The sequence below is a fragment of the Symsagittifera roscoffensis genome, chromosome 5 (genome assembly GCF_963678635.1).
Source record: "Symsagittifera roscoffensis chromosome 5, txSymRosc1.1, whole genome shotgun sequence".
Lineage (NCBI taxonomy): Eukaryota > Metazoa > Xenacoelomorpha > Acoela > Convolutidae > Symsagittifera > Symsagittifera roscoffensis.
In genome coordinates, this window is record NC_087066.1 from 67724849 (window position 1) to 67739068 (window position 14220).

The 14220-nt window shown below is 35.5% G+C and overlaps 3 protein-coding genes across 6 annotated transcripts in view; all 3 read right to left on the minus strand.

Annotated features, from left to right (window-relative positions):
• Positions 1-14220, minus strand: part of LOC134845466 (glycogen debranching enzyme-like) — a 643946-nt gene that overhangs the window by 508831 nt on the left and 120895 nt on the right. The window lies entirely within an intron of this gene.
• Positions 1-14220, minus strand: part of LOC134845467 (serine/threonine-protein phosphatase 2A 65 kDa regulatory subunit A alpha isoform-like) — a 525354-nt gene that overhangs the window by 428297 nt on the left and 82837 nt on the right. The window lies entirely within an intron of this gene.
• The window catches only part of LOC134845721 (sodium/hydrogen exchanger 9B2-like), a 28529-nt gene that overhangs the window by 7790 nt on the left and 6519 nt on the right, over positions 1-14220 (minus strand). The window contains exons 2-4 of one of the 2 annotated variants that reach the window (XM_063862780.1): positions 12180-12245; positions 3044-3132; positions 2658-2829 (exon numbers count right to left, since the gene is read on the minus strand). In XM_063862780.1, coding sequence (XP_063718850.1) covers positions 2658-2829; positions 3044-3132; positions 12180-12245 — 327 coding nt within the window. Of the gene's footprint in view, positions 1-2657; positions 2830-3043; positions 3133-12140; positions 12246-14220 lie in introns of both variants that reach the window. The other variant, XM_063862779.1, reaches the window with a different exon arrangement.

Consider the following 14220-nt stretch of genomic DNA (forward strand, 5'->3'; position numbering starts at 1 on the left):
AAATATGGTTTTGGAAAAATATGGGAAATTATCTTATGAGAATGATAGTGCAGTTTAATGAGGAGGCCACCTGACAGAAGATATTTTTTACCTTGTCATATTGGAGTACCCGGGTTAAGCATCCTACAAAAAACATCAAACTTATCTACTTAAGAGTTTCTTATTTATTTAAGAGTTTATAAGACTTGTAGCAGGTAGTTTTCCTTTTTTTACAATTTTTGTATGAGAAACATTTAAGGATTGCATTTTTTTCCCCAAAAGCAACAAAAATTGGAGAAAACAAAAATTAAATATAGCCGTTGAAACCTTGATTTTTTTCCAAGCCGTGTATGTTCAAATGTGTGCTTGTAAAAAGTCAATTTGCTGTTCTAATGCATGCATTTTGAGCAATCGATTCTAGAACTTGAAATTTGAAAATTTTTAAAAATAGATCTCTTAACAAGACTGCCAGTATCAGGGCAAAGTTCTGATTGTTTCGAATGATTTTTAAGGTCTACGGAGTATTGTTCGTTTTTAGAAAATGCAGGAAATTTTCAAAAAAAAAATCTTTTTTTTTGGAAATAAAGCACCCAAACGCCATTTTAAGTATGAACTGATATATCTCCTTTTGACAAAGTTATAAGTAGGCCTGAAGAGTTCACACTGAAGCGATTTCTCAGACAGATTAAATCTCTGGAGTGACATATCAAAAAAAGGAACCGATGAGACTATTCATCCATTCGCACTTCAATTCCCAAATCGTTCGCCCCCCCCCCCCCCCCACCCCAAACAGATCTCGAGGGGCTAAGATTTACAAAAAGTTCCAAGGAAAAAGCACCAGTCAAAATCTGAATAAAAAAAACTCGGGGAATGCAGAAGAAAGTAGTTATTGGGAACCAAAAACGAACTAGAAGATGTCTGCAACTAAATGGCGCCACTTTGAGGGGGCCGTACAGTTGGAGTAGAAAACAGACGTGAGTCTTGGGCTGCTAGATGTGTGTGCAAATTTTCAAGTACGTCCATCAAGTATTTGTCGAAATATTCCAGTTGGGATCTTTGTTATGGGAAAACCTGTATAGCACATACACATTGATGCAAGACTACTCATTAGGGCAATTATAATTCGCCTCAATTCAACTTGAAACGGTTACGAGTGCTGATACTTTGCCACATATTCGCGTATCGAAACAATCAATATGTTATTCAACAGCGGTGCCAGCCGCATTTTATTCTAGTGCAAGGACATCCGGTTGCCAGTCTAAAAAATTCCGGATCAAAAGCCATACTTTTGTAAAATTGGATGAATAAAAAAAAACCACCGCAGACACATATATTATTCATTTTCTTTGAAAGTCGGAACAAACCGTCTATCGAGTCAGTAACAAACAAATACAGACTGCTCTTATCAGGGCGAAGCCTTGAATGCTCCGACTGCCTTTTAACGTCAATGGAGCAGTAATAACATGAAAAATTCAAATGTAATAAAACAAAATGAATTTTTTTTCTTAATTCGATATTTTTTTGTGAAAAAAATCCTCCCCACGCGCCATTTAAAGAATTTAGTGATTGACAAAGTCCTAGTATCAAATCAATTATGGTAAATAAGCTTCCTTTAACCAATTTGCAACAATTTCTAGGACGGATTAAATCTCCACTCGCCGCGTTAATAGCGCGAAATATATCGCGCGTCAATTGTCCCAAATTGGCCAAAATGACAATCTTTCAACCCCCATCACTTTACAAAAAAAGATCACAGGTGAAATAGCTTTTCAAATTTAAGCTTAAGATAACAATACCTTTTGAATGATATTAAAAAAATCCGTCAAAAATGGCTAGTTAAAAAGTCGAAATTTGTCTGAAGAAAAAAGACCCACCACGAGCAGAAATGTTCCGTTACTTTCGTTAAGAAAGTCGGAACAAAAAGTACAAAAACTTGTTATCTTGCCTTTCTTTCGGTTAGCTCATGTAGCAACTGTTAATTCTCCTCTGAGATTACGTTATTGAGCCCGCGGAGAAAATTTTTATTCAATTCTAGGAAAGTTTTTAAAAAAAAACTCATAAAATCAATATTAAAAAGTTTATGTAGGAAAACTTCTCGTCCTGAAAAGTCGCCATCTTAATTTTTTTTGAGAAAAGTCACTATCTTGTATCATTCTAGAGCTTATTTTTGTAAGATGTAATATTTTTGTCAGAAAAGTGATTTTTGATGATACACTGACAAGAAACATATTCGCACTGATAACAAAGGTAAGACTTTTTGTTTCATACAAATATAGACAACCATTCTGTTCAATATCGATTGAATCGATTGAATTCTTGATGCCTTCCTTGACATGATTTTTAAAAATGCCTGTGTTGGATAAATTACTTAATGAAGAACTTTATAAATGTTACAAGCAAACTAAAATGGGGATGTTATCTCCTATCACGAGTTTGATACCAACCCGTTTTCGAAACACTCAAAGCGTCCCATTTTGGCACTTTTTTATGATTGTATAAAATGTTCACATTTTATCGTTCTGTTATTCGCAGCTTATTCTTCTGTTGAGGGGCACCCTGCGTATAAAAAAGGGAAAAAGGTCATTTTTCGAAAGCACCTTTAGGAAAAGTCTTTGGAAAAGTCCGTTTTTTGAAAGCACATTTAAATAGGATTCTCTTGTCACTCATTTAAGCCGTACCAATAAGTCCATACGACACAGCAGCCACAACAGGTGCCTCGACCAGACATGCAGGCACCAGAGCCATCACTAAAACAGACCACATCCTCGTCCACACCACTTTCAGATCCAAACTCATTCCCACCCTGAAAAGAATGACCCCCAGAGACACGTGGAGAATAGTCCATACAACCTGGAAAGAACAAAAAGTTACATGGAATTAAAAAACTATTGAGCACATTAGATATCAGACAGCTTAAGCGGCGTCGCTATATATCAACACAATATGGCTGGTAACTGTGCAAATGCAAATAGTTCGAAATGATACGATGAAATTGATTAACTAAAGCAAAAAAAAAGAGAATGCGAAACTGCCTAATCCAATTTTCTGCATGTTTCAGCTTTACCTGTCTAACTAAGTGGTACTGCTGTTCCGACATGAATGCTTCAGGGCTCAGCAGATCCTGGTATTGTTTCATGCTGCGAGTTATGACACCTGAAAAAGACTGAACATTGACCAGGTTGGCAAAAATTGCAGCTCGCATATTCAAAAAAATGCATGAGATCTCCATGACTAGCATTATCCCATAAATGGAAACTGTATGACGCATTCTGCTATATATGGGAATTGCATGACTAGAACCCTTCCAAAAAATCTCAAATCTCCAAATTGAAAGTTTATAATTAATGGATAATACCCTGGATAATTAATACCCACAGAGCATAATTGCCTTTAAAATATCATCGAAAAACTGTTTTATGAGATTATGACAAGAAGTAAGATCTATCTTTGACGAAGATTTATCAGAAAATCACCTGATTTCTGAAAACCATGCGCAAAAAGTAGATTGCTTTTTTATCAATAGCTTTTTTCCATAAGCTCCTCATATGATATTGTGTAGCGGTTTTAATTCTACCATGCCTAATGCAATATGATCTCACAAAAAAACTTCCGCAGTGGAATTTTTTTTGTATATGGTTTTCACGTTTATTTATCTTTCTTCCAGTGATAGTCACTCATTTAGTATAGCTTGACAATTTGATTATTCCTGTCGAGGGTGATGCTATAATATGATTTTATAAAATCTCCTCAAATGATCAAGTACCGTATGACCTTCATTTATCTCACTCCGTTAGAGCGGATTATGTTGTCCCTTAGGCTGTTTTCATCTCTGAAACGAATTAATTAATTGTTTTGACTTTCGAAGAAAGTGCCCGAGTGTTTATGCTTTGGTGTTTTTTTTCATTCAGCCAAATTTCGAGTTTGTAATTCAGCGTTTTAGCGGATTTTTTATACTATTCAAAAAATTTTTGTTCGGAGCTCAAAAAATGTCTTACCTAAGATCAGGGGCGGATCTAGGATTTCTCAGGGGCGGATTTCCAAAAATTTTTTGAAAATTTTTGTCGTTTTTTTCCGCAGGCAAATTTTTGAAAATTTGTGTCAAAAAAAGCAGTTTTTGGGCACTTTTTGGAAAATTTGACAAATAAAATGCGTTTTTTTTTCGGAGCGCGTTCCCCTTCTGAATCAGTGTATATTGGTGAACAATTTTTCGGTTGAAGAAATAGTATACCAATTAATTTTCGCTCTAATGCTCGCTTTTGCATAATACATTTCTATTTCTTTTCATGAAGGGACTTTCTTGCATTTGTTGCTCGTCTTTTCGCATTTCGTGCCCATGAAGCTTTAAATATACAACCAGCCCAAGATCTTTCTAGTTTTCCTCCGTTTTCACATCGTGACCACAACCGACTGTTTCAAAATTCAAAAAATTACATTTATCAACATTTAGAGACATTTGATTTGCACAAGGATATAGTCAATCTGGCGGAGGAATGCAGAAGCTGCACTCGCTATGGTAAGAATGCAAAGTACATCATTCCGAAAAATGCTACCAAACCTCTCCCACTGCTAACGCAGCCGGGTCAGTAAGTTCAGTTAGATTACGCTGGTCTACCCGAAGACTATAAAGGAAAAAATATATATTTGCTGGTAGCAATAGATAGGTATTCTAAGTTTCCATCGGTAAAAATCACTAAATCAACAGGGGAAAATCGTCGACGAATTTTCTTCGTTCATACATTGATATCCATGGAACACCCGAATCAATTCGAACCGATCAATTTTCTGGGTTTAAAGGTAAGACTATGCGAAAGTATTGTTCTGACAATAACATTGAACAAAAATTCTGTCCAGTTGGAGATCATCGCGGATGCGGTTTAGTGAAACGTACTATACAAACATTCAAAAGAAGATTGATGGAACTTCTGAAAGCTAACGCTAGGTGGAATCAAACCAGACGCGATACATCTGCGAATGACTTACGACGTACGGTGGAGGAGACAAGTACAATTAACCCCGAGCTACAAAAAGAAATGTTGTACTCGTGGGAACGTGGTTTTGTCGAAGATAAACCGGAAGATATCGTCAACCAACGTCAATGGTCACCCATTCTACTCAGAACAAATGAGGGGAGGAAAAGCGGAAAGGCTCTCACAAAGCCGTTGAAAGGAAAAGTCGTGGCAGAAACGCCCTCTAGTGTCAAAACAGCAGCGGGGTCCATATATCGGAAGAGTGACATTGCCAAGGCTAAGGTTGTTGTGCAGGACAAAAATAACCATAGATGTTCCCCAACAGGAGAGGAACCTAAAAAGAAGCAACAAAAACAATCACAACGGCAGCCCGATGATCAGGAGGAAGCTGAGAATAGTGGATCTGAAGAGGATTTATTGCTAGAGCAGCGAAGCATAGATCCAGTAGAGGCACAGCAAAAATTCCAAGACAGCCCAACAGTGGTCACGTCAAAAGATATTCTGCAAGGCGGTGGCTTGAATCTAGCGGTGAAAAGGGCCAAACCTAACATGGCCGCGCCCTTCACTAAAACATCGAAACCAAAAGGGGGCACAGGCGCGAAGGATTCTCAACCAACCAATCTACAGAATATGTGTGCTGCCGCGGCAGTCGAAGAAGAACCTCAGGCGTGTTCATCAAACTCAGCGGGAGCACCAAAATCGACTTCTACTCCTCACAGTAGTACAAAGAGTAAGAAAAAAATTTCACGCAATACATCTCCAGAAACAATCCTAGACACGTTTAACAGCAAAGATTTAACGGCAGCGGACTGGAACCGATTGGCTGATCAGGTGCTGGAGAGAGGAGTACAGCGTACGGCGGCAGATATATTGCACTCTAAAGAAAATGCGGAAGAGGGGGAAGAATCTAATAACCCTCCGGGGTTTTTGGACGAATCAGAAGTACAAGAAACATCTCTTCGAAAAAGCGGGAGGTCGAAAAAGGGTCCGATTAGATACGGGAATCCGATTAAACATTCGGTAAGGTCGATTTCATATCATAACGATCTCTTAGATTTAAATCAGGCCGCACTTGAAGTATACCGAATCAAATTAGCAAATTTCAAATCCAATGCGTCGAATTCGGTGGAAACGAAGTTTGGACTACTAGAAAAACATCTCTTCAGAACAAAATTCGGCAGCGAGGCGCTCGACATCAATCGATCTTGGAACGATGAGTGGTGGGTCCCACTACAACTTGAGGAAGAGCACGAAGAAAAAGACGGAAAATGAGATCAAACCAATTGCATTAGAATGATTCGAAGTCAACAAGAAAATAAAACTCCTTAAACTGAGTACTAAAATTCTTATTCAGTATTTATAAAATTTGATAAAGTATTATAAAATTTCATTGGCTGAGCGGGGTATGTGATACCGCAACTGCTACTGCATTTGCAGTAACCATATTGTGGCCTTGGCTCAGTTGTTCATATTGTTATTTATAAATTATATTACCTTATTATGTAAATCAAGGTCAATAATTCGTGACCTTTATTGAGAGAAAAAAGAAAGATTGACTCTCAGATCTGTGGCTCGGTGCACAGTTGAACTCAGATAACAAAACCTATAAAAAACGACAATACGGTTTCAATCATTAAATTAACTCTTAGAAACCAAGTCTATTTTCATTATAATGCTCAGAGGTTCAGTCAGTTATCACAGGTTCTGATCGCACCCTTTTTGCTTCTGGGCATAATTTGACCAGGGAAAAAATGGTAGCAAACGCAAAATCAAAATGTTCTTTTTCCTTCAGAACAAATATCTTCAATCGTGTTGTTCAGAAAACCTGCAACAATGATTGAACCAAAAACAGAAGTTAAGCTCTTGTTTGCGCGTTTCAAGACCAATTTTTCGATTTTTCTCTTTTATAATCAAACACTTTTCTCAATTATTACTTTTATAGACTACTATTGAAGAAAACTACAAAATAGACAAAAAAATAACAGTCAATTGTTTGTGTACAGATGCAAAACAGTTTGTGTACAGTTTGTGCTGGTGAACTAGCAAGGGCACAACAACCAGTATCGGACCGATTTGTCTTAACGATTTTCATTGCGCGCTTAGATCTATTTTGCCCTTTGGTTGTTTGTGCTATTTGTATGCCAAAAAAATTTTGAAATCTGCCACAATAAACTGGATTATTAAAATACTTTTATAAAAAATTAATTAATCCAAGGGCAAAGTTGTCGTTTTACATATAGACTAATTTTTTGTGACAAATTTTTATCAAATTTCAACATTTCTTTAAATTGGCCGTGAAGTACAGAGGAACATTCAGGGCTTTGAATTGATAAAAAACGGGTCTTTCTTGTTGTTCCGACTTTCGAAGAAAACAGAAAATTTTTATTTGGCGTGGCTTTTTATTCAGTCAACTTCCGGTGATCGAAATAGTTTTTAACAAAATGTTTCTCATAGCTGATTGGCAATGTTCTGGACTAAATTATGCGTGCTTTGAAGAAAGTATTCGTAATGCTGAAACCGTAACGCGAATTTTTTATGCTCGGCAACTTATCCGCGGCGAAGTGCTGTTTGAATAAAACCAGCACAGTGAACGCTAAAATTTTTAAATAAGGTTGCTAATTGCATAAAAGCACAAAAAACAAGACAACTAAAATAAAAATTAAAAGAAAGATTGAATCGAAAACCAGAAGCTATCACATCGTAATCATATATGTAGATTATAATGAGTTTGACCAGGGACAAAAAAATTGCCAAATGAAGGATGGAATATTTTTCCTTTTTCTTTCAAATGCAATAACGAAAATCGTTTCTTTTCTGAAGCCTGCAACCGTAATTGAACCAAAATTAGAAGATCAGCTTATAATTGAGCTTTTCCAGACGGAATTTCGATATATTATTTTAGGTTTTACAATCAAATATCTTTTCCACTTATGGTTTTTGTAGGCTAATAGGGACGAAAATTAGAAATTGAAAAAATAAAGTTTTGATAATCATTTAATTTTAAAAACACATGGTGTATTTCAAAGCTGGCAAACTCATAAGTATATTTGATACAAGGAAAAGCAAAAGCATCGGCAAAAGAAAAAGAAAAAAGAAACGCTTTAAGTTTCATTTGGTTATTTGATCAATAAAAGATCAGAACGAGCCCAAAGCCAGTTTTCAAGTCGTTTTGAAAAACTCAGATTGCAAAACTCAGTAGCCGGGAGGTATTTGCGCTTTAGCGCTCCGCGTCGATAACTGTCATTTGTTTGTGTAGGTGAATTACCAAGCGTACAACAACCAGTATCGGACCAAAATGTATTAACGATTTTCATTGAGCGCTTAGATCTTGGAGCTTTATACAAAAACAAACTCAATTTTGATATGTGTCATATTCAATTGTAATAACGAAACATTCTAAGAACAACTTAAATACTCCAAGGGCAAATTTGTCGTTTTAATTGTTTTAACTAATTGTTTTGTAGATAATTTTATCAATTTTCAGCCATTTTTAATTGTTGATTAGCTTTGCTTTTTAAATGTTCAAATTTTTTTTGTAAAAACAAAAAGAGAAAACAATTCGAGAACAAACTCAGATTTTTTTCTTTCAGTTCTAATTAAACAAATTTTAATGGCTGGTTTGTTTTGAGACACTTAACTTTGATTACAAAAGAACCAATCATGACTAGTGTCTGAACTAGGCGGACGACAATAAGTCAGAAATTATTTTTTAATACGAGGAACTTAAATACTTTGTTGATGAATCAGATGTTTTTGTGCGACAGCAAAAGAGCGCTATACGTAAAATTAATCGATAATTGTCAATCAACCGTTTCATCCGCGGGATGAGGAGAAGTAATGTGATAAAATTTTGGAAAAATATTTTACAGTAGAAACTTTGAGCAGTAGTTTGAAAGGTTACCATATATTACCGAGCAAACAAAAAAATGTTGGATGAAAAAATTGTGCCTTCAGTCTTAATCAACTTCACTTACTTCAATGATGAGTTCGAAGCATGTAGGAACCATCGAAAACTTAAGTACGAGGACCACAAGCATCCACTGAATCGTAAAACTATTTAGGTGAAACAGTACTTGCATCCTTTGGATGTTTATGTAAAACTCTTGGCGGAGAAGAGAGGTTAGTGTAACAACTATTCATAAATGCGCTGTGTCATTTATTTGTTAAACGAGTACCGGAAGCCAGAAAACCAATAGTTGAGCAAATGAAAATCGAAAAACTCAAAAATCAAAAAATCCAACAGTTAAGCAAATGCAAAAAAGTGGTCAGCGTCCGTTTAACAAGGAAAAAGATGCAGTGCGTAAAAAGCAGCAACTGATTGGTGAAAACCAGAACAAAAATTTGCTTTGACTTCACCGGAAGAAATAAATGAACGAAATACTCAAATTACTAGTTATTGGTAAAAAAACAAATATCGAAATCATTTAAAAATAAAGGCAAGCTGAAAAAGTTTGGTGAAATTTTGTTTTAACTTTTTTTGTGATTGAAAACTTTGATACAAAAGCAAAACCGTTAAAATTTTTTTTCTTTTTTTTGATTTACACAAAAATTTTTATAGCTTGGCTTTTCTGTAGTTGAAATTAATGCAACATGACCAACTAAGTGTTAACTTGTCAACAATTTCAACAAAGCTAAATTTTTAGTAGTTGCAATTTCCGCGGCTCCTAATTAAAAAAAATTATAGACTTAAGTTGCTGAGGGCTCACCTGAACAAAGAAAGAATGCAAGGAGTGATTCAATGCGAAATGATACTCAAAGAGATACCTTAAGACAATTTTAGATCAAATTTCAGATGAATGACTGGCTGCGGTCTGAAACTGAGCCAAATCTGATTGAGCAAAAGTGAAAAATTTTTGACACTGTCGAACACAGTATTCTGTTAGAAAAAGTTAAATAGAAAAACTAGTATGGACTTATAGGGCCACTGTTTCCTTTATTGAAATCGTGTTTAGCAAAAAAAAAACACAAAATCACAATAATCAGATTGGGGGAACACAATCAAAAAATAAATAAATGAAGTTTGGTGTCCCAGAAGGACCATTATTAGTCCCAATTCTATTCTTCTTAAATATATAATTGATATAAAAAAAGCAACAGTCCTCAACAATTTAGTAACATGTTACTCCCTGCGGACGATAGAGTCATAAAAGCAGTCTCTTCCGTAAATAGTCTAAAAGCAGATCACCATGAAGTGTCAAACGAAACTAAAGTTTTCTCAGCAGGCAATGAAATAACACTTAACACAGAAAAAACAAAAATATGTTTTTTTTATTACAAAAATCGGCGGTTAAACGTTTTACAGGTACATTAATTAAAGGCAAAAAAATGGAAGAACTCAAAAAATTTGATTATTTTGGAATTATTTTAGGTAAAATATTATTGTTTGAAACTCAAATACCTTTTTTTGGCCTATAAAAATTTTTTTGGCCAATTTTGGAATACACAATCGACGTGTATGCATCAACTGATAAAAAAAGGAAAACCAAGAATTTTTACTGAAAAGTCGTACAAAAACCAATAATTACAAAAAAATTGAATCAATCTAACACATAATAGAACAAAATAGCGTTTATTACTACTTCTTTACTATTTTTACGCGTACTATCAAAAAAAAGTTTTTTTATCTGCTAGTGGATTATCTGCTGCGGAGTGAATGCCAATCCTAAATTTTACAAAAAGTAATTAGTACTTTTACGCAACAAAAAATCCAACTAACAATTTGCGAGAGCTGTCGCAATACACATAAAATTTTAGTTGAAGCACTCAATTGCTGCTAGAACTCGTGTCTTCTTCGACAGTTTGATTTTTTGTTCACTAAACTTACAGAAATAGTACAAAATTATAATAACCCGGAACTAAACAACCATCAATTTTCAGACAAATATATTCACACCATTAGTGACCAAATAGTTAAGCTGTTTTGTAGGTAAACTATAATTAAACTGAATTTGCCATCCTCATTGTTTTTCGACAATAGTTTGTAGAAGTTTTTTGTTCTGGATAACATTTATTTTCTACTTCTGCCAAACCATAAGATTTTTCCCCTTCCATTTTTGTGAGCAAGTTGGGCTCTCATTTCAATTTTTTCTTACCCCTACCTACGAGCGTTTTCAAAAATCATTTTGATTCTCCCTCTGAGACATCTGAAAACAGGGTTTATTTAGTCTTATGGTGCTCTCCCAAGTGATGTTTTTGTGCAAGAATTCTTCATTTCTAATTCCGTAAATCAGCTGAAACTCACTTTCAATTTCATTTGTTTTTCTCAAATCTGATTAACCTGCCTCGTAAGCGTTACGGTATTCAACGTTTTAGTTGACCTCACTGAAGCATTGATTTTTTAAAACGTAGAGCTCTGTATCTATATCAGCCATTTTTTGTTCATTTTTTGGTACATTTTTTTCACAATTGTACTCGAAGGCTAATTTCTAAATTATCGCGATTATTTTCTAGACTATCGCGGCCGTAGTGCGATATGTCCAGACTATGTTCACTTGTATAAAACATCGTCCGGACCAAAAAGTTTTGATCGCAAAATAAAACGCGACCAAGAGGGATTAATCTGTGAAAGGGTTCATCTATCGCCATATCATGCCGTGAGGACCACTTTTTGGATCTAACTCGTAACTGACTCTGCAGAAAATGACACTCTGTTCGATGTAAAAAATAAACGACAGTTGCTCGTTTTCATCAATTATGCAACAATTATGCATTCAAGTTGCAGTTTTCCTCCATGGTCTGATTAATATTGGCTAGCTTGTTCAATTTTGATGATTGCTTACAAATTATTCGATTCTGTTAGTCGGTAGGAATTCAAGGTTGGGACCAAGATCATATCCGCCCCTATAAGTTTACGGAACGGGTGCGAACTTGGCTTCAAATCAGAACTTTAAGCCGAACAAAACCGGATAACTTTCAACAGCATTTAAGCAAAACTTATTCAAACTAACAGTTGGAAGGTGTTTGAAGATTTTTGCTAGGAAAATTTGGAACATCTTATCAAGTTCATTGCAGCTTATCACGGAAATTTCCTTTTAGAACTGCTGCTTTTCGTTGTGCTTTCAGGTTTTTTTTGGAAAGTATAGCAAATTCAACTTGCATTCACATCTCTCAAATACTGAATTGTGGTTTCTGAGATTTAGGTTTGAAAGGAATATTGTGAATCTAAAAAAGTTCATTTGAAAACTTTGGTCTAACCGGCAAGCAGCATGCCCACTTCGGGAGAAAGGAACGCACCAAATCCCATAGAAAGCACATATGCCCACACACACATGATGAAAATCGTGAACACGAATGAGTTTTCTACAACAAAAACAACTCAAATAAACCCTAATAACAGGGCACTGTCGACGCATTATCAAATAAAGTGTGTTTTTGAGGATACTTTTATTTTTCACTTTTTATTTGAGGGTAGGACAACAATTTCAAGCCGCAAGAGTAACCGCATAACTGGCATTTGCCTAAAAAAGAATTTAGCAGCTCATTACCCGCGTTTTATTCCTTCTCTCGTGCATCCCCGGGAGCGCAAAAAAGATTAAATTTTGTCCTTCATCAGACATGGTTGCAGCCAGACACTGTTTTATGGTTTTATCTGGTGGGGTGCAGATTTTAGACAGTTTTTGGAAAATTTTCTCCAAAAACCTTGTTTTTTAGCCGCTTTAGTGAAAGTTTTAGTGTCGGTCACCAAAAAAAGTGATGTCGTAAAATAGTGCCAAGGGAAGGGGAAACCTTCGGGTATTCAGGGGGTCGAATACATGAGCGGAGATGAACCATAAATCACTACTGGTTGCAGCATTCTGTTTAGGCTTTACAATTATCCAAAATTTTATCAGAAAAAAGGTTAGGGCACACGTGAATCAAGTAGAAAAATTAAAAAAAAAAGATATTGGTTCAAAACAGGAGTCGAGTAACGGGGTGGGATAAGATACTCCCTCTTCTAAAAGATTCGACCACCTGAGCACCCAAAGGGTACCCTTTTGGCACTATTCCACGGCACTCAATTTTAGGGCCCATCCTAGAGTGTTTATCAGATAAGCGCCAAGTAGCAGGTGTTTGGAAACCGCTAACGCTGGGGGGGCTGAGTAGGGGTAAGGGTACGAGCAAGGAGTAAATTTTTAAAAGTTAAAGAATTAACCCAACAATTATAAAACATTTTGAAAGCCTGTAAAACGTTCAAACTGTTTCAACATGCCTGCAACATTCAAAACATTCACCATGTCTATAAAACATTTGAAAGCCTGTAAAAGGTTCAAACTGTTTCAGCATGCTTGCAACATTCAAAACATTCACCATGTCTATAAAACTTTTTGAAAGCCTGTAAAACGTTCAAACTGTTTCAACATGCCTGCAACATTCAAAACATTCACCATGCATAAAACATTTTGAAAGCCTGTAAAACGTTCAAACTGTTTCAACATGCCTGCAACATTCAAAACATTCACCATGTCTATAAAACATTTGAAAGCCTGTAAAAGGTTCAAACTGTTTCAGCATGCCTGCAACATTCAAAACATTCACCATGTCTATAAAACTTTTTGAAAGCCTGTAAAACGTTCAAACTGTTTCAACATGCCTGCAACATTCAAAACATTCACCATGTCTATAAAACATTTTGAAAGCCTGTAAAACGTTCAAACTGTTTCAACATGCCTGCAACATTCAAAACATTCACCATGTCTATAAAACATTTTGAAAGCCTGTAAAATGTTCAAACTGTTTCAACATGCCTGCAACAATCAAAACTTTCACCATGTCTTTAAAACATTTGAAAGTCTGTAAAAGGTTCAAACTGTTTCAACATGCCTGCAACATTCAAAATGTTCACCATGTCTATAAGACATTTGAAAGCCTGTAAAAGGTTCAAATTGTTTCAACATGCCTGCAATATTCAAAACATTCACCATGTCTATAACACATTTGAAAGCCTGTAAAACGTTCAAACTGTTTCAACAAGCCTGCAACATTCAAAACATTCACCATGTCTATAAAACATTTGAAAGCCTGTAAAACGTTCAAACTGTTTCAACATGCCTGCAGCATTCAAAACATTCACCATGTCTATAAAACATTTGAAAACCTGTAAAATGTTCAAAGTGTTTCAACATGCCTGCAACATTCAAAACATTCACCATGTCTATAAAACATTTGAAAGCCTGTAAAACGTTCAAACTGTTTCAACATGCCTGCAACATTCAAAACATTCACCATGTCTATAAAACTTTTTGAAAGCCTGTAAAACGTTCAAACGGTTTCAACATGCCTGCAACATTCAAAACAT